General features: G+C 38.1%; 2 protein-coding genes across 2 annotated transcripts; one reads left to right on the forward strand and one right to left on the reverse strand.

Moving 5' to 3' along the window:
- Positions 1 to 16,914: 16,914 nt before the first annotated feature.
- Positions 16,915 to 18,196, forward strand: LOC113330932 (type III polyketide synthase B-like). Its single transcript, XM_026577752.1, has 2 exons — positions 16,915 to 17,095; positions 17,187 to 18,196. Exons 1-2 carry the CDS (start codon positions 16,915 to 16,917, stop codon positions 18,194 to 18,196), a joined length of 1,191 nt encoding a protein of 396 aa, XP_026433537.1.
- A 375-nt stretch (positions 18,197 to 18,571) lies between these two features.
- LOC113330164 (YTH domain-containing protein 1-like) lies at positions 18,572 to 20,329 on the reverse strand. The gene is made up of 3 exons (XM_026577013.1): positions 20,122 to 20,329; positions 19,516 to 19,937; positions 18,572 to 19,405 (listed from the first exon to the last, which is right to left on the reverse strand). Exons 1-3 carry the CDS (start codon positions 20,198 to 20,200, stop codon positions 18,869 to 18,871), a joined length of 1,038 nt encoding a protein of 345 aa, XP_026432798.1. The 5' UTR covers positions 20,201 to 20,329; the 3' UTR covers positions 18,572 to 18,868.
- Positions 20,330 to 20,664: the final 335 nt, after the last annotated feature.

Genomic DNA, 20,664 nt, shown 5'->3' on the forward strand with positions numbered 1-20,664 from the left:
GAATCTCATGGATTAAGCATACATCATCAGACAAAATCACAAATAATCAATAAAATTCATAATTCCATTCATAATAGTGCAAATAGTCATAAAAGAATTAAATAAAATTACTCATGCATAAAGAATGGTTTCCTCCATCATCCCAGTATTGGGGTTTAGCTACTCATAATAATCATGTTCTCAAAATACATACTTGATGCTCAAAATATGATTAAAAGAGTGAAAAATATAAAACAGTGGTTCTGTGACCCACAAAATTCGTCCAGAAAGAAACGATACCAGTGAGCTGCAGTAAAACAACGACACCCAGCTGCTGCTGTTGACGCTGCAGAAAATAAGACTGCTCTGAGCAGTCCGTTCTTCGTGTTCTTCAAGGTTTGTTAATGGCAGCAGCAGCAGCAGGTACAATTCCTGCAACTCCTCCTGCGCCTCTCTGCTGGCCTCCCAATCGACCCCTAACTCTTCATCCCCCTTCTCTGACATAAAACCAACTATTTATAGGCTTTAAATCCCCTTGAAACTCGATCAAACCCCTTGGAAATCTCCATTATTCTTTACGGGTTGTTTGAAGAATAATCTTCTTCTTGTTGCGTTACAGGCTGTTTCTAGCTATTCTCTCGTCTCAAATATCTTCTAGGACTTTTACCCAACTGTTTTGATGTATATCCCACGCAAGATATCCCATAAATCTCTCAAACTAATCTCAAACCCTAAACAGAAACCGTGTGCACTGTCTTGACTTTGTGTGGATTTTCTGACTTATCCAGCCCAATTAGATGGGTCTAATCGCTTCTAACAGGTCCCTTATGTCTTGTAGAGTCCGTGGGTACCAAATTTGCCCATTTAATCGCCTCCTAGGTCGCTCAAATCATTGATCCAAAACTGTTGACGCTGCTGCCTTTTTTCCCGCCAAAATCCAGTTTTGAAACTTTGAAGATGACCTCCCCCTATCCAGTTCCGGTGTCCCTTTAGTACATGCCCTGAAATGGGGTGCCCCTTAGTAATTAGGATCTTCCTAGATGTGTACATTAGATATACACCTTGATAAGGTTTACAAAATGGTGACAAAATTTTGTCATGTGTACTACAATATACACCTGTAACATATATGTAAAAAGATGTACACTTGTTATCCATGTTGATACTTTGGCATGTTTTCAGATGCAACCTGGATGGGTAAAACCTTGGAGTGATGAGCAGCAACAAGTTATGGAAGAGTACAGGAAGAACATGCAACAAAATAGCACAGTTGCACTAAAGGAAAAGTTGTACAAAGCACAACAACAAAGAGATGAAGCATTGGAAGAGCTTTCAGACTTGCAGGTTAAACATCAAAAGCTTGTTAGCTTCATTGAAGAAAAAGCCAAGAAAATTTATGAAGCTGATATGAGGAATGTGCAAAATGATAAGGATGTTGTTGATTTATTTGTTGAAACCTTGCAAGAAATCATTTCATTAAACAAAGAATTACAAAGTGAGGATGAGTGCGATGATGATGAGCAGGAGGAGGAGCAAGGTGAGAAAGGTGAGACAAGTGGCAAAGCTGGTGATGTGGATGACAACAATGATGATGATGATGATAGTGATGATGATGATGAGGAGGAGGAAGGTCAGGAAGGCAATAGAAGTGACAAAGCTGATGATGTGGATGACAGTGATAAGGATCAGGAGGAGGAGGGTGATGAGGATGAGGAGGATGGTGGTGGCAAAGGTGGTGATGATCAGCAGGATGAGGAGGAGGGTGGTGATATTCATGATGATGATCTACAAGGTGGCAAAGGTGGTGAATATGCGCGGTGATGACACTGACAAAGAGGGTAGCGAAGGTGGTGATGACGAGGGTGGCAAATCTGAAAAGCGAAGGTATAAAATCACTCTTATTAAATGTGGCATTCATTTATTTTTATGTGTGTAGATAGTTGTACACCAGTATGTTATAACTCATACCCTTTCTATAAACTTGAATATTTTAGCACTTCTCTGTCAAAGACAAATAAAGAGAAGGATGGCAAAGATGGAACAAGGCAAGGTGTTGAGTCTGAAACTGCTAAGAAGCCTAGGTATAAAATGATCTCATTTCTTTTCATTTTCTATATATGTGTACCAAGGTGTAAACCTAATAAAAAATGCATCTTTTTAAGAACTTCTCTGCCAGAGACACCCGCATACAAGGATGCCACTGAAACAGCTGAAATTGATGAGGCTACTATAATCGCAGCTGAAGCCATATCTCAGCTGGACCCTAAAGGCATGTTTCCGGTTGAAGAAGATCTTCTTTTACTCACACAGGGAGAAGATCAGCAGAATGATCCTTATGCATCAATTGAGGACCTCCTAGACAACATGTCTGAAAGTGTTTTCATAAAGCTTGAAAAAAATTGTTACAGAATGGCAGCATCTGACGTGAAGGAAAAGATGGCAACTGTGATCCACGAATGTCCAAGCTTTCAGTTGTTGAGCCAAGAATATCCTCAAGAAGAGTCATCGCAAAGATCATTATCCAATGATGATGTACGAGAAAGGATCGTTGTTGAAGCAGTGCAGTTCATCCAACAATATGGAGATGCATTTTTTAGCAGTCAAGAAGTAGAAGAGCAGAAGACACCACCAGCAAAGACAAGAGCTGGGAAGATGAAGGAAGCAGAGATGTTGAAGACAATAGCTGCTGGCAGGGTGTCCAAGACACCACCAAAGAGAAATGCAAAGAAAAAACTTCCTGCTGATTTCACTGTCGAGGGTAAAAACAGACAAGTTAGGACGAAAGTGGATCAAAAAGGCAAGGGGGTCCAAAAAGAGGAAGAACAACAACTGTATCCTGCACCTAAAAGGAAAAAGGACAATGATTATCATCCTTATCGCCCACTGCCAGATATCCTTCAATCATCACTTTACCATGCCATGGACGCAGGACAAGACAAAAAAAGGGTACATAAATTCTTTGACTATGCAAGTCTGACGTAAGTTCACAAAACAATACCTCGCACTATATGAATGATTAGATATTATTGAAAAAATTTATGTGCACTACTATGTACACCATGTTAACATTCCTTTATGATTCCGCAGCTCTGTAGCTTGGGAACTAACAAGGCTCGAAGATCCGAGAGTCAGGGAAGATGTTATGATTGTGGGGAAAAGTACTTGCTGAACTGATGTTCAACAAGTATCTGGATCAAGCGGTACTGCAGTTCTACATCCATCGCCGTTGCAATGCAATGGTCAGAGACATCATCCGTCATCCAGATGATCAAAAGTGCATGAGATGCGAAATTATGAGTCCTACTGCATATGTAAGTTTCTCAAAAAACAAATAAAAAATGTCATATATAGATAATTTAATGATTTGTACATACTAGTACACCTGATTGACATAGATATACACCAGTATGCCTTTGTAGATTTCTTTAGGAGTGGACATAGATATACACCAGTATGCCATATGATTGACGAATGCTATGTTAAGTGTTTGCATGAATGGTTGATTGTTAGACTTTATATAGGTATGATTTAGGTATACCTAATTAATTTTATTTTCCAACAAATTATTGATTTCAGTACTATGTGAAGAACAACAACATCAGCGAGGTACAAAGGCTTGTGGTAGATTTCATACGGGACATGCCTGATAATCTGGAAGTTCTTCTAATCCCCGTCAATCACTCTACAGTACAATTGGCAGTAGGACTTCACTGGTCGCTTTTGAAGTTTGATTTCATAGCTGAAGAGTGGAAGTGGTACAACTCGCTGCAATCAAATGAGGACTATAAAAAAGATGCACAACAACTGGCAAATGTGGTGAAGTTGGAACTCAACAAGAAGAGAGCGCTAAATGGTGATGCACCTATAGAACCGCACGAAATAAACATCATGCAATTCCCTACACAAGGAATCAATCCAGATTGCCTCCTGTACACTTGTTACTTTATGAAACGAGGTATGAAGAAGAGAAAGAGTATGGAAAGAGATCAGCAGAGGGCCGAAAAAATTTGTCAGGATATGAGAGAGAAATTGGTGGCAAAGATGCTGAAAAAAGTTGGAGTGTTTGAAAAGGTGTGGGATGTAGCAACGGATGAAGAGCATAAGCAGTAGCGCCTGAGTATGGAAAAGAATTCGTTGAGGAAGAAGAAGAGTCTTTTCTAAAAGTTTTCTATCTTTCAGACAACTCTTCAAATTTCAGTTTTTATTACTTTGTTTATAACTTGTCACTTTGTTTATGACTTATCTCTTTTCAAATTTCAGTTTTTATCAATTTGTTTATGACTTATCACTACTATAAAGACCTTGAATTAATATATTTTTATTAGTTTCAATATTAATGTTACAAGATTTTGACTTATCTCATTCACCAGGTTTTGAAATATTAAGGTGTACTTGATTGTGCACAGTTACTGTTAATGTTACAAGAGCATAAAATGTTTAGAAGATGTACATAATGGTTCTAAATAGAAAAAGTAATTACTAATTATACATATCTGGAAACATATAATACTACTAAGCAAAAATAGACTAGAAGCATCCATTGTACACCAAGGTGTACATAGAGGTACACCTGTAAAAAGACAGGTAAGAAAAACTGAAGTTTACAGGAAGGTGTACATAATGGTACACATGTCCTGGCACTAATTATACAAGCCAAAAGAAAATTGAAAATACATTACCAAAAGTCATAGAATCTTTTGAACAAATGAAACATAGTAAAAATCATCAAATCATGGGGCAGGTAGTTCTGTTGTGGTGACCAAGAGTGAAGCACTTTGTGCACATCATAGCCCTCTTTTGCTTCTCATATGCATTCTTGATGCGATGTGTTCTTCGTCTACCCGGTGGAGGAACAGGAATAGGAACAATAACCCTATCACTAGGATCATAAGACTTCGGCTTGTCATAATTGGGGATTGGAAAGATGATGTGCTGGTATGTCCTGTTGTACCATTTGTTGGTGAAGTATGGCTCAACAAATGAATAGATGTCTTCTCTCGTAGCTTGAATGGAAGTACAAGCATGGGCACAAGGAAAACCATTAATTCGCCACCTGTGACATGTACAAGTTTTCTGCAATAGATCTACAAAATGAGTCCGGGGAGACCTGACTTCATACAATCTTTCCATAGACTGAACAACAGTCCAGGTACGACCAATGTCAATGTTTTCCTTTAGTAAAGCCTCATATTCAGGAGTGAGCCTAGTGTTGAAAGTTTCTAGACCTGGTATCCTTCTCTCAGACATCTTCTCCATAACCTTCAAACTAACATAATAAAAACACAAAACATAAAATCAAAAACATGATCCAAAAAAAAATACAGATAAAACATGTGTACAACAATGTACACATTAAGGAAATCCATGTGCACAACAATGTACACACAGTTGCAGATTCACAGATAAAAACATGTGTACAAGTATCTACAGATCAAAGAAAATCCATGTATGCAAACAATGTAGACAGACTTACATAAATAAAAAACTAAACATAAAACTCACCGTATCGCATCGAGAAGAACAAAAGCAGGCAACTTTTTGAAAGAAAGAACCCAGTTTTTGAAGGACTCAGCAAGAGTTGAAGAATGAGCACCATATCTGCATATAGGGAAAAATGCGTTTGCCCATTTCTCCTTTGGAATAGTCCTGATATAGTTAGCAACATGCCCACATCCAATTGCATGCATGCCCTGCAAAGTTTCTTCAAAGTTTGCTGGTGTGTAAGAGTACGCAGATTTGTAAAACAAATCAAGAACGGGCTTCGAATTCGCATCACCTGATCCAATGGGGAGATTGCATTTGATGTGGTAAAAGCAATAGCTGTGATGTGAATTAGGAAAATATTTTGGAATGCCCTGTAAAAGTCCTTCTCCACGATCACCAAGGAAAACAATCGGACGACCATCGACAAGTTTTTGAAGATTCTCCAGAAACCAAAACTAATTATCTTTGTTTTCAGAAGAAACAATAGCAAAAGCAAATGGGTAAAACTCATTGTTTTCGTTGATACATGTTGCAGCCATCAGAGTACCCCTGTATCTACCAGTAAGGAAAGTAGCGTCCAAGTAAATCATGGGCATGAGATACCTATATCTATGCTTGCAAGCACCGTAACAAACGAATATCCTCTGAAATCTATTGGTTCCATCCTCAACTTCAAACCTCATATAGCTATCGGGATTAGTTTCTTCAATTGCTTTGACATACCAAGTAAAATCACTATACGACTTCTCATCATCGTCATATTGTTCTTCAAATACAGCTTCTTTCCCTCTACGGGCATGGTGATACTTAATATTGGACCCATAAGTTTTCTTGAATAGTGAAATGATCTGTCTGGGTTTTAAGCTAGGATCACCCTGTATATTGTCAGCGATCAAATGCTTGACTATCTTGGTTGTCACTGCAGGACTCTTCAACCTCAAACCAACACCACAACTACAAAAAAAAAAAACTGGAATAAGTAATGTGCACCACAATTTATACCTAATAAAGATCTCAAAACCAACAGTGAACATACACACAAACCAAGAAAGAACATGTATTTTAAGAGTACAACAAGTACAGTGCACCCCAATGTACACCTAAAACAAATCTACATATATGAGATGCACAACTATGTCCACCACTATGGACATAAAACAAAAAGCCTAAACATAAGTAATGTGGACTAGTATGAAAACCACTAACCTGTGAGCGTTAGACTCTTTCAGCACGAACCGAGAAGTATCACCATTCACAGGCCCAAAGTGAATCCTCCAAGCACAACCATCTTCTTCGCATTTTACAGTAAAACGAGTTGTGTCATTTTTAAGAATGACAATCTTGTGACCAGTAGCCATCTTGTACTTATCGAGAGCAATCCTAACAGCTTTAACACCACCCATGAATTCTCTACCAATCTCGTCAAATACATAATTCCATTCATCGATAATAAGAGGCTTCCCCTTGTCTGCATCATGATCTAACACCCTTACCATCTTATGACTTTCAGTTTCACAAGCAGACTTAGAACAAGAACCAGAACTACTGCTGCAACCATACTTAGAACCAGAACTTCTGCTACAACCAGACTTAGAACGAGAAGTATGATTCAGAATCATACCCACACGCAAATACACATCTTCATTATCAATAAGAATCATGAAACCAATTAAGCTTTGTAGTTGTATATCACCTGTCACAAAAACTACTTGAGCATTGTCCATATAGCTGAAACATATACTCCCAGGGGACAAAGACCTCCACTGCTTGCATGCTAAATGCTTCAATTCTTCTACGGTTATTTTAGTATTAACACGAAAAACCGCAGAATGCTCACCATGATTCAAAATAACATTAATAAACTTGTCAGGATTCTTTGGTATCCCTACATATTACAAAAGAAATGCTTAAAATCATTTGAAGCTTCAATTTCATACAACCTAAATAGTAAACATTGTACATGAAAGTACACATTCATGCATCAAGTAACAGTAAACCTAGATAAAAAATACTTCATCAATTAAGCTCCAGAATCTTACTGGAACACATAATTGAATAAAATAGAAGACTAGAAGCTAGTATCAGTTCTATTTCATATCATGCATCATAAAACTAAAAAATCAACATCAAACAACAACAAACAAAAATCGAAATAAATCTAGTATTAAAAGTAAATCATCATCATCACGAGAATCAAAAGCTAGTATATAACAAAATATCAACTCGCGATCATACGAATTGATACCATCAACTCATAAAATCAGAAAAACTGAAAATTAGATTAAATTACAACCAAAAGAAAACTAACCTGAGGCTGAACTCTGCTCCATTAGCAATCAAATCCAATCTAAGCTCCTAGAATCTGTTAAATCACCTTCGAATTAAAACCTGGAACGATCTATCTCTCACTCTGTGGTTTCTTCAAATCTGAGATTAAGAATTTTCGACTCTAGAACACACTCGAACGTAACCTGAGTTGAGATATGATGAAGAAACGATCAAATCCTCTCTGAAACTGTTAAATCGTCTCCCAAATCATCTCAGAGCTGCATCCTGTTTTGAATTCAAGTTTCAGATCCAAAAATTTCGATTTCAAAATCAGGCTTTATATAACAGGAATCGTTCAAGGGTAATTATGGTATATGGGAAAATCGCAAAACCGGGACTCGTCTGTGGTTTTGGACTAACTCGTCCATGTTTGGACTAATCTGTTTTGGACGGGGTTTTTTTGGACTAAACTGTACTGGGATTCAGATGGATGGACTAAAGCGTCCTAAGCCCAATAACTTTGGGACCAAACGTCAATTTCTACCTACTATAACGCCACTGGTATCGATTATAGTGCCGATTCATTGGCATCCGGCAGGGCCGTTGTGGTGTCCCACGACCCAGCCACTTAAAATGAACGATTTTTTGGGGACTACTCAAAAAAGTTGAGGACTACTTTGTGATACAAATGTCCACCCTACATTCCTAAAAGATTAGGGAAGATTAATCTGCCATTATTCTAATTAAGGTTATAATTAACCCTCAATCTAACCCACTACCCACTAATCCAACCCACTAATTAAAACCTAATTAAAACCTAAATTAAAAGAAAAAAATTAGTTTCAAAATTGATTCTTTTCTTTCTTCATCTTCTTCTTCTTCTTTTCTTCTTTTCCTCTTCTTCTTCCTTCTTTTCCTCTTCTTCTTCTTTTTCGTTGACATCGACGTTAATCGTCGATTAGAAAAAATTCCATCGTCGATTAATCAATCCTTATAAGCAATGCGTGCCAAGCAAACACCTTGACTTCCAAGATTGAGTCCGGGACTCCCACATATAGTGAATCTCCCAAAAAAATTGTTACTTCAAAAAGAACTTGAACCACCGTTCAGAGGAAAAATCAATCATCCAACAGCAACCAAGAAGTCCGATTCAAGTGAAATGAAAATCCGCGGGTAATTTCCTTCATACCCATTCTTTTCAATTCGTTATTTGTTGAAGAAATCGATTAGAAATCATCAAAACCCATTGAAAATGGTAGTTACAGTAGATACTTCGGCTAGGAGAATTTTTTGTATAACCTTAGAATTGCTAACCGAACTCCAAAAATAAGAACAGTTCGGTGTGCTCGCAAAAAATTGAAAAATATCTGGTGACCGAATTACATAGTTCGTTCTGCTCGCAAAAAAATCTTTCATAACTAAACTCAATTTTTCCTTTAAAAGAATGAGTTCGGTTTTGCCGATAATTTTTGTGGCTAACCGAACTGTTGAAATATGTAGTTCGGTGTGCTCGCAAAAAAAAATCTCTCGTAACCGAACTAAATTTTTCAAAAGTTAAGAATGAGTTCGGTTTTGTCGATAATTTTTATGGCTAACCGAACTGTTGAAATATGTACTTCGGTGTGCCCGCAAAAAAAAAAACTCTCGTAACCGAACTAAATTTTTCAAAAGTTAAGTATGAGTTCGGTGTTGTCGATACTTTTTATGGCTAACCGAACTGTTGTAATATGTAGTTCGGTTACGATGCAAAAAAAAATTTGGTAACCGAACTATAGTCTGCTAACTTGAAGTGTTGTGTTTACTTTATTCTTTAGTTTTATTTGATTTGATAACACAATATTATCTTATGTTTAGCTAATACTTTGGTTTTTGTTCATTAGGAACAAAGGAAAAAGATTGAGACTACAACTAGATGAGGATTTGAAAACTCCCACCCCTCGTGGAGCAAAACATTTAGATTTCTGAAAACGTGGTGCCACAAATGCTAAACATGGAGGGGGCTTGTTACCGGAAGTCAACCAAGATAATGTTCGTGATGTAATCCAAGATGTCAATGAAGAGGTGATGGAGAATACAATTGATAATGTTATTGAAGAAGAGAATGATGATGAAGAAGACCAAGGAAATGAAGAGGTTTAACAAGAGCAAGGAAATGAAAACCAAGGAAATGTAGAATAAGAAGAACTAGAACCCGGCAAAGAAGGAGAAGGACAAGAGGAGGAAGAGGATGGAGAGAAGAGAGACGATGAAGAGGAGGAAGAGGATGGAGAAGAGGGAGAGGATGATGATGAAGAAGAGTAAGAAATTGTTCCTGCTAAAGATAAAAATAAGCCGAAGCCGCCTAGCAAAAGATACTCACACATTCCCCATGCTGATTTGTGTTTGCCACCAGTGGACCCAACTTATGGTACTCCAAATGATGGAGGGGAAACATTGTTTCGCTACAAACACTCATGGGATGTGAAGATCTATGTGACAAAGTTATTGTTTAAGTTCATAGTGTTACGTTCTTTTCGTATTAATAGTTTTTCATCAAGTATTAATAGTGTTATGTTCTTTTCGTAGGATCATAACGATGCAGTTCGTCTTATTAAACGTCAAAAGGCGTCCACCTGGGATCTTTCTTTGGAGTGTGACGAGTTTGTAGCCAAGGTTAAAGAATGTGTGTTATGGAGAGCTATTGAGTTAGCATATGTGGAATTTGACATTGTTGCCGTATCCGCCTTTCTCGAGAGGCATTCTCCCGAGACATATACTATGCATCTTCCATTCGGCGAGATGGGAATTACACCTGATGATTGCCATAATATCACTGGCTTACCAGTGGAAGGTAAATGTCCTCGAGAAGGCTACAACCCCTCAATGAGTTATGAAGCTCTTGAAGATTTGGCTCTAAAATGTCTAGGATGGGATGCAAGAAAGTCTCAATGTGGGTTTAGACGTGCTGTGAGGTCCCATGAATGTGGAGATGAGTATAATCCAAGAGAGGCAAATGGAACATTGAAGAAGAAGGTCAAGAAGTTCAAGTTGGTAAAATTGAAGGCAGCATTTGGAGGGACAAAAAAGAAGGTGGAGAAAGGAAAGTTGGTGATGGACAGGGAGACCCTTAGGCATCATCTCACTGCTTTTTGGTTATATATGCTAGGAACTGTCATTTTCCCCGACACTTCTGGAAATAGGGTGGATGCACATTATCTACAACTTTTGGAGCATCTCGATGAGATGAATAAATACTCTTGGGCCACTGGTGTGCTTGCTTTTGTTTTAGAAGAGATGAGCAAAGGGTCGAGGATTAAGTGTAATCAAATTGGAGGTTACTTAACTCTCGTTCAGGTGAGTTTTTCTACATTGTTAATTAGCAAATTATTCTCAAAACATTTCTGCTTCCAATTCAATTTTCATGTATGTGGATATTTTCGTATTTTCCCATAGGTTTGGATTTACGACCACTTCCCTAAATTGGGATTGGCTAGTGCAAAAGACCCTTATCCCTATAACCAACCTACAGCAGAAAAATGGTTGTTTTTGGATGCACAAAAGAAGTCTAAAGAAGAGCAGTTGACTTCGTTGAGGGAGAAATTGGATAAGCTTACGGTGAACGATGTGGTGTTTCACCCATACGCCGTAACCGATGATGTCTATGTAGATGAAGATGACTTGAATGCTTTCTCTATCGTCACGCCTTACTATGGACCAATTTGGCATCCTAACGGCTACGCAGTGTATAATCCAAGGAGAATACTAAGACAACTTTGTTGCGTCCAAATGGATCCCGACGTGGAGAATGAAAATTTCACTTTGCAGGTTCAAGGAACAAAGAACACCGAGAAGTATTTTGAGCCAAATCATGAACCAACTCCTGCGGTAGCACATTGGAATGCACTTACTAACTACCACATACCAAGAGGTGATTTGGTACCTTGTGAGGAAGATGTGAATGTATGTGAGGAAGATTATATGGATTTTTATGAAGAAATTAGTCATCCTTTTCTAATAAATAAAGAACAACAAGCTAAGGTTGATGCGGCAAAGGAAAAGGCAAAGGCAAAGGAGAGGGAGGCTAAGAAAGCTCAGAAGGAGATGCCTATTTGTGGAGAAGAAGCAAAAAGGTTATGGGATAACGTGGTAAGAAAATTTCTTTCTCTTATACTTTTCGGTTGTTTCAAAGTATTGAAAAAATATTTACTTATGCTTAAAGTTGGAATTAGGTGTTGAAGGGTACGAAATTGTTGAAGAAATGGATGGCTAAAATCAAAAGTGGAGAGCCGATGGAGACTAAGGAACAAACCGCCTACTACAAGCAGTGGGAGGGTCTTATAACTAAAAGAATGGTGGAGCCAAGTAGGTCTAAGCAAATGAAGAAGGGTCGACAACCAGGAGAAGATTCAAGTCACGCTGTGGACGAAACCGGTAAAGGAGATGAAACCCCAAGTGATGAGGAAGTTCGACCTAAAACTCATGCTAAACAAGGAGGTGGTAAAAGGGGTCGACAACAAGGAGATGGTTCAAGTCGCGCTATGGAGGAAACCGGTCAAGGAGATGATACCCCAAGTGATGAGGAAGATCAACCTAAAACTCGTGGTAAACAAGGAGGTGGCAAGAGGGGTCGTAAAACTGGTCGTTAGTGATTTCGTATGATTTTAGTTTCAAAAGACATCTTATTTATGGAACTTCGTATGGTGTGATTTATTTTTATGGTTTTATTTGGTATGTTTGTGTGTTTTAAACAATTACTTGAGGATTTCGTAGTTTGGTATGTATAACAATTTTATATTTGTTTTAGAACCTTGTTTGTTTTTTCAATTTTTATTGGGTTTGTGTTTTCAATGTTATAAGACTGAAATGTTGAAATACAATATGTTTTCGGTGACCTGCAATTTTTAAGTTTGCAACCGAACTGGCAGTTTGGTTACCTGTGATAAACTACTGGTCACCGAACTCTTTTTTCGATTACCTGGTGAAATTCTACCAGATTGCCGAAGTCGCAGTTCGGTTGGCTCGCAACATTTCAAGGGTCACCGAACTTTCCTATAGGCTGAAGCAGTTAGCCTTCACACATATGATATTAGTTCGGTTGCCAAAACATAATTTGTCTTGTAACCGAACTCGCAGTTCGGTTAGCAGACCATTATTTCTTAGGTCACCGAAATGTTCTCTGGAGACTCAAATTTTTGCCATTGCACATGTTGGAAAACTCATCCTCTTGATGCAGAAATCACATAGACCAACTCTTAGGTTTGTGTTTGAGTGTTTTTGGAATCGTATATATGCTTAGTTTGGCTGTGAGCCTCCACAAAAAAGTTCGGTGACCACCTGTATTTGTCTTGTAACCGAACTCCATGTTTGGTTAGCAGATCATTATTTCTTAGGTCACTGAAATGTTCTCTGGAGACTCAAATTTTTGCCATTGCACATGTTGGAAAACTCATCCTCTTGATGCAGAAATCACATAGACCAACTCTTAGGTTTATGTTGGAGTGTTTTTGGAATCGTATATATGCTTAGTTTGGCTGTGAGCCTCCACAAAAAAGTTCGGTGACCACCTGTATTTGTCTTGTAACCGAACTCCATGTTCGGTTAGCAGATCATTATTTTTTAGGTCACCGAAATCTTCTCTGGAGACTCAAATTTTTGCCATTGCACATGTTGGAAAACTCATCCTCTTGATGCAGAAATCACACATACCAACTCTTAGGTTTGTGTTGGAGTGTTTTTGGAATCGTATATATGCTTAGTTTGGCTGTGAGCCTTCACAAAAAAGTTTGGTGACCACTTGTATTTGTCATGCTTCCAAAATGGATCAATGTCGCTTAAAGGGATTACGCCATGCTCGTAGTTTATTATCATATGGCGACAAGGGAGTCCCATAGACTTCTTCATGTTACATACACACACCTCATCCGCCTTGGTTTCCCACTTATCAATCAACTCGACTTCTATAATCAACAACTTCATACATTTCCGAGATACGTTGTAATGGATCCCCTTGAACAATGGGTGGTCGGCATATTTTCCGTTCATTTTGAATATATGGCTTTTTTGTAACTTCTCTTTAATTCTATCAATGTCACGCTTGAAATAATTTTCCATAGCATTCCACACGGTCATGAAGTTATCAACACATCCAAAGAGATTCTTCTTCAAACGTTGGTGAGCCGACTCTACTAAACTTGTCGCTTGATTTCCCAAGTGTTTATATTGGTTGGTATAGGCATAAACAAACCTCTCTTTGTGTGGTTCCAACCATTGGCGAAGAACATACGATACAACACCGGGGTATTCGGGAGTATCCAATGGGCGATAAACTCCGCAAGATTTAGATAATACTCTTCCTCGGTAAGGGACCAACACAATGATTCCCACTCACCATTGAATGCAACCCATTTAGCGTAATTTATATCGTATTGTTTTTCAACTTTCTCTTTTGCATCCACTCGATATTTTTCCGGTAGCATCTTAATTTCTTCATATCCTATTTTCTTGGGTGGACAAATTATTGGCTTGCACCTATTCATCAAATTACACCACATATGGAACGTACAAAGCATATTATGTGCAAGTGGGAACACTTCTTCTATTGCATTCATCAATGCGGCATCATTATCCGTCACTATAACCCCGGGAATATCATCACCTCGGAAGATTTCCTTAACTTGTTTTAGTGCCCAAATGAGACTAGGTTCTTGCTCATCTCTTAAGAAACAAAACGCCACGGTAAACGGTGACTTCGTCGAAGTACGCCCAACAATATTCAACAATGGCATCTCGTACTTGTTCGTCTTATAAGTGCAATCCATTATTAAAACTTGATGAAAGCATTGATCCAATTGAACACTCGTCAGATGCGCAATAAAGAGTTGTGTTATCTCTCCTTCCGAATCCACATCCTTTTGAACCGCGTAGTTTTTCTCTTGGGCGAAAACAAACAATTGTTCCATTACTTGTCTATCTCTCCATTCCTTCCTTCTAATTGTCTCAATTGCATTGTAAATTGTGGACAAAGATAAGTGGTTATCCTTGTTATCCTCCTTTAGTATTTGGAGCATTTGAACCGGTGAAATACTCATTGTCCTCATTTTAGCTACCTTGTCCATCTCTTTAGGAGTTAGCTTTGCCGCCATGAAATGTTCTTCAAGATGCTCCGGACGAGGATGATTATGACAACCTTGCATAACCCTGTAGAGAACCCATCCACCCTTATCTTCGTTGTACTTAAATGCAAGCTTAAATGGGCAGTTAATCTTCTTTGAGAAATTTTTGTTCTTCCTATTTGTCTTTCCTTTATATACATAACCCTTCCTCTTGTGTCTTTTATCGGGATCACCGCTTCTCTCACAAACCATTTCAAACCGAGTTTTGCTTTCTCTACCATTCAATACTAATACGCACATGTCTTTTTGTGCATGTTGTCTAGCCCAACTCTTTGCATCTTTCGGATTTGGGAATACCAAGTCATTCATGTAGTGATGGGATGTGTCATCGTACAAAATACCAACTGGGGATGGTTGGTTTTCCATTGGTTCTATTGGATCACATGGAACCTACAAGTAATAGCACAACGTCAATACCATAAAAAAATTCCTTACAAGTTCGGTAATGTAAATTTTTTTATCGAGCCTACCGAACACAAAGTTCGGTAGTGTAGTTTACAGAAATAAATTGGGGCCTTACCGAACTCGATCGTTAGATTTTCTATGTACAAGTTCGGCAATGAAACTAAAAAACTCGATTAAACCGAACTCAAAGGTTCGGTTAGAAACGCTGTATTTATATTTTTATGCGACCTTACCGAACAAAAAGTTCGGTATCAAAAGTGCTAATATCGACTCAACCGAACAATAGAATGTAACCGAACTCTAAAAAACCACCATTAACATGTAGTTCGGTTACCAGCGTCTGCTCAATTTAGTAACCGAACTGCACATTAAGAACGGTTCGGTTACCTCGCAAGCTAAATTTGGTAACCGAAATAGGTTGACCTCACCGAATTTTTTCCAGAAATTTTGAGCTTGGCCAAAATTTTGCACAATTCAAGCTACATTAACTAAATATGAGGCATACCTGAGTACCCATAGCTTCATCTTCAGGTTGTGGCAGATGAAACCATCATTTGTTTGGTTAGCTTGAGACTGGGGAAAAAAGTTTCATCATCTAACAAATAACTCATATTTGGATCATTAGAAGTATTGGCAAATACACAATGAGGTGAAGGGGGTTCTGATTCTGATTCTGAAGTATCATCACATGAATCACTCAAATCATAATTACTAAACTTAAAAAAAAAAATTGGGTTCACCCATCTTCTTCTTCGTATTTCCTTCTTCTTCTTCTTCTTATCTCTCAATAATAATGTTATAACAAAACAATCATACTAATATAACTCACTAATCACTAATTAATCAGTTACTAATCATAACGCTAACACTAATTAATCATCACACTAACTAAATTAATCATTAAGGGTAAAGTAGGTATTTTAAAAAAAAAATCAAATAAGGAGTGATTGGAAATTACTACCAATAACCACCCCAAAAACTTGAGAGTAGTCCCCCATTGTGAATGCTTGAGAGAACTGATCGTGAATGCGTGTAACTTCCTTCTTTGCTAATGAAAAGTTTGTTTCTTAGCAAAAAAAAAAAAAAAAAAAAAAAAAAGTCCCCCATTTTTTGGGTAGTCCCCAAAAAAATCATTCTTAAAAATTGGTAATTTGTCCGTGTCTTGCACCCGGCCTGAAACCAAGTGCAGAGAAAGAGAGGCTGTAAGGACTACGTCTAAAAGTCAGCATTGAAGCAGTTTGCAATGAAGTGATGCGCAAATTTGCAAAAATGTGGTGACCAACAAAAAGAAAGAAAAGAGGACAAAAAAAAAATCTCCATTTCTAGCTAGGCATCAACTACAAACCTTTTCCCTAGTCCATGTTTGCCTTGCTCCTCAACTAATTCACCAAAACAATCAAACAAAAAACAAACATTTTCATTTATCGTTTCACATCAAATGTTGATAAAACAAATGTGTAAAAAATGAAACACCATCTTTGGGTTCTTCAAGGCTACAACCATCTGATAGCACTGTATAAATGATCTACAATCCAAAAAGCTTTCCATTGCTCTAAATCTAACAATTCCTTCTCACGGTACTAATATCAGGCCAAGACGATTCATCCATCAAATTTCCTATTCAAGAATGGGGAGTGAAGGAGATAAGACCACGTATTCGAAGAAGGCTACCCCTGGAAAGACTACAATTCTTGCTCTGGGCAAGGGTCTTGCTCCCCAACTTGTAATGCAGGAGTTGCTTGTGGATGGGTATTTCCGAAACACGAAATGCGATAACCCTGATCTCAAACAAAAGCTCGCTCGTCTCTGTAAATAACGTTAACTTTTCTTCTCTTTTGCTGTTTCTCCTAATATGTTTGAGTAATTAACTGTCATTTGATTCTGCTTTTATTGTTATAGGCAAGACAACAACAGTTAAGACAAGGTATGTAGTAATGTCAGATGATTTGCTTAAGGAATACCCAGAACTTGCACTTGAAGGTCTGCCTACAGTGAAGCAGCGTCTAGACATCTCAAATAAGGCAGTCACTGAGATGGCAATTGAAGCCTCGCAAGCCTGTATCAAAAACTGGGGAAGACCTAGTTCAGACATTACACACATAGTTTATGTATCTTCAAGTGAAGCCCGATTTCCAGGAGGTGATCTTTACCTTGCTAAAGGCCTCGGCTTGAGCCCTGACGTTCACCGTGTGCTGCTATACTTCATGGGATGTTCTGGTGGTGTTACCGGTCTTCGTGTGGCAAAAGATATTGCTGAGAACAACCCCGGTAGTCGTGTTTTGCTTGCAACATCCGAGACCACAATAATTGGGTTCAAGCCTCCAAGTGTAAATCGTCCATATGATCTTGTTGGAGCCGCACTTTTTGGCGATGGGGCAGGAGCAATGATACTAGGAACAGACCCATTACCAGAAATTGAGAGGCCCTTGTTTGAACTGCACACAGCAATCCAGAACTTCCTGCCTGACACTGAGAAAACGATTGATGGGCAGCTTAATGAAGAAGGGATAAGCTTCAAATTAGGGAGGGAACTTCCTCAGATGATTGAAGACAACATAGAAGGATTCTGTGAAAAGTTGATGAAACCTGCTGGTTTCAGTGACAAGGATTATAACAAGTTGTTCTGGGCAGTTCATCCAGGCGGACCTGCGATTCTGAATCGATTGGAAAAGAGGCTTGATTTGTTGCCTGACAAGTTGATGTCTAGTAGGAGGGCTTTGATGGATTATGGAAATGCTAGTAGTAACACAATCGTTTATGTATTGGAGTACATGATTGAAGAAAGCTTGAAAGTGGAGAACAAGGAAGATTCTGAATGGGGTTTGATACTTGCTTTTGGACCTGGGATTACCTTTGAGGGAATTCTTGCTAGGAACCTTTGTCACTCGAGAATAATCCAGACACCTTGAAGCTTAACTAGTAAACAGGTTATACCTTAGTTTTACAGAAGTTTACATTTACATTTCTAAGTTGTTTGAACTCCACTCTTGGAGGCTATATATATACTACTTCTAATAATACCTTGTTATTTCTTAATGAATTTGGGAACTCTGCCTATAGTTACATACCTGGTGATTCAGTGATGTAATTCAGCCGCAGCTTTAGAGGGATGGGTCTGTCTCTCTTGATTTCTTGTTCTCAACTTTGATGTCTTCATTAGACAAATAACTACACATAGAGCTTCTAAGCCAACAAAATTATAGAGCTAATTGTAGGATGCTTTCATCAGAGAACAATGAAATAAAACTATAATTCTTACAAGACTTGGTTTAATCAGAGAACAATGAGATAAAACTGTAATTCTTATAAGATATGACAAAACACTTGGGTGTTCTCAGTTACAGAATTCAACTTGAAATTGATCATAAAACCCCTAAAATTCAATTTTCCAATCAACAACCAAGTTAATCAATTATACCTTGATTCTTAATGAATACCATCTATCTAACCCCCACAAAATGCTAAAACACAGAACATAATACTCAAAAGAAGATAAAAGAAGTACCCAAAAAGATGGTGCCAAAGAAAGACACTCACAAGTAACACCACCACCACAAGAACCAACCAGCAGAACTTCAGTCCTATTCTTCATCAGGGAAACGCAAATGCTTGCCTTCAGGTACAGGCAAACCCTTCAAGCGGAGTTTACTTGGGGAGACAGATATATCTTCCTCTCCTTCAATCTCACCGTCACTGTTGTAGATGAATCGAGTATGCTTCCCTTCAAACTCAGGCAATTTCTTCTCCTGCACAGTAATCTTACTCAAACCATCACACAAATCATCTAAGAAACCTCCATCCTCAACATCAACATCTTCATATTCTTCTTCTTCTTCATCATCATAATATTCTTCCTCATCTTGTTCAACTTCTTCAATTTCTCCTTCTTCATCTTCATCCTTAGTACTTGCATTAACTTGAATCGACCAAACAGAAGCATCATCTTCATCAGTAGACTTGTCTTTCTCAGCACTACTTTCTTCACTTGTCAATACAGATGAGCCTGGTGATGAGGATGAATCAGAGCTCTCTAATTTCTCAGGGAAATCGAACAGTAATCGAGTAATCAAACTCTTCTGAGATTCAAGAGTATTTCCTGTTGGTTCATCAATAGCCATCTACATAACAATGAAAAATCAAACATCAATAAAACCAAACAACAAATGAAGCAATTCATCGAACACTTAGGAACTCAGAAATAAAAAAACTCATCAAATCCGATTTATACCTGGTGATTCTTACATTCTTCTTGAACTTGTGATCGGATTTCAGAGATAATAGCATCCACATTCATATTCATATCATTACAAGAGAGATTCAAAACTTGAGGTGTATTTGCAGGAGCTAAGAGCGCAGATGGAGAATTAGCAGCAATTCCTTGAATAAATGGACGATTCTCAAAAGTGAGTTTAGAAAGTTCTGCTTCTTCTTCAACTTTCTGTAAAAGACTCTTAACCTGATAACGAAGTAAAGCTTCACCAGATCCAGGAGTTTTCTTTGGTTGATCCAATTTCTTGATGAAAGATGATGGAGTTTCCATACTTCCCATAGCAAGACCAACAATTGGTGAATCGTTAGAGATATCAGTAAGTGCAGATCGTTCTGGTTTCTTTTGCCTTGTTACTGACTTTTCTGATTCTTCATTCTTCCCTGAGAAATCAAATTAAGAATCGGACAAGTAGATGAATAAGTAAATCCATGAAAATCAAGAGAAGGAAATAAAATCAATCGAACTAAGATTTGGGTAAATCCAAGAAAATCAAGCAAATGAAGTAAAATCAAAACAAAAGTTAGATTAAGCGTGACAAATTTTCAGATCTGAAAGATTACTTACTGGACATAGGAATAGCGTTAATCACAGAAGCTTTTGCTTGTGACCTAGTGATTCTTCTAATAGATGATGGAGTTTCCATTGATCTTGGTTGATAAAATCACCGGATTACTGAAGCTGAAGCGGCGTCTAAAATCGGAGGAGGGAATGAAAAAGAGAGATTAGGATTTTGTATTTGTATTTGATTGTGACAAGGCTGAGAGCGCAATTGACAAAGAGATAGAGAGATGTTCCTTTTCGAGAATGTGATTGGGGTTTTTAAAGGATTTTTTGAGATGGGACCCAAATGTGACCGTTAGGGTTTCTGAATACGGCTCTCTTCCTCTAATTCAAATCGATATCTAAAACTAGCCGTTGAACAGGGATTTGAAATTAATTTTGTGGGTACAAGATTACAATAAGCCCACAAAATGAGCCCTACTCCATTCGCATAGGGGCGAGACTGCAATGGATGGATGGATGTGGATTTACCCACGTTCAATCCGTCTAAATGGCGGATTTGAGATTTTCGCCCACGTCAAAATCATTACCCGTCGGATTTGACAT

The sequence above is a fragment of the Papaver somniferum genome, chromosome 1 (assembly GCF_003573695.1).
Source record: "Papaver somniferum cultivar HN1 chromosome 1, ASM357369v1, whole genome shotgun sequence".
In the NCBI taxonomy this organism is placed as follows: domain Eukaryota; kingdom Viridiplantae; phylum Streptophyta; class Magnoliopsida; order Ranunculales; family Papaveraceae; genus Papaver; species Papaver somniferum.

What these genes read in the sequence shown, in the direction of transcription:
- LOC113330932 (XM_026577752.1), top strand. Translation starts at nt 16,915, where the DNA reads ATGGGGAGTGAAGGAGATAAGACCACGTATTCGAAGAAGGCTACCCCT. An exon ending in ACAAAAGCTCGCTCGTCTCT is followed by an intron (nt 17,096 to 17,186) that starts GTAAATAACGTT and finishes TTATTGTTATAG; the next exon opens with GCAAGACAACAACAGTTAAG.
- LOC113330164 (XM_026577013.1), bottom strand. Translation starts at nt 20,200, where the DNA reads ATGGAAACTCCATCATCTATTAGAAGAATCACTAGGTCACAAGCAAAA. An exon ending in TAACGCTATTCCTATGTCCA is followed by an intron (nt 19,938 to 20,121) that starts GTAAGTAATCTT and finishes TTGATTTCTCAG; the next exon opens with GGAAGAATGAAGAATCAGAA. An exon ending in AAGAATGTAAGAATCACCAG is followed by an intron (nt 19,406 to 19,515) that starts GTATAAATCGGA and finishes ATTGTTATGTAG; the next exon opens with ATGGCTATTGATGAACCAAC.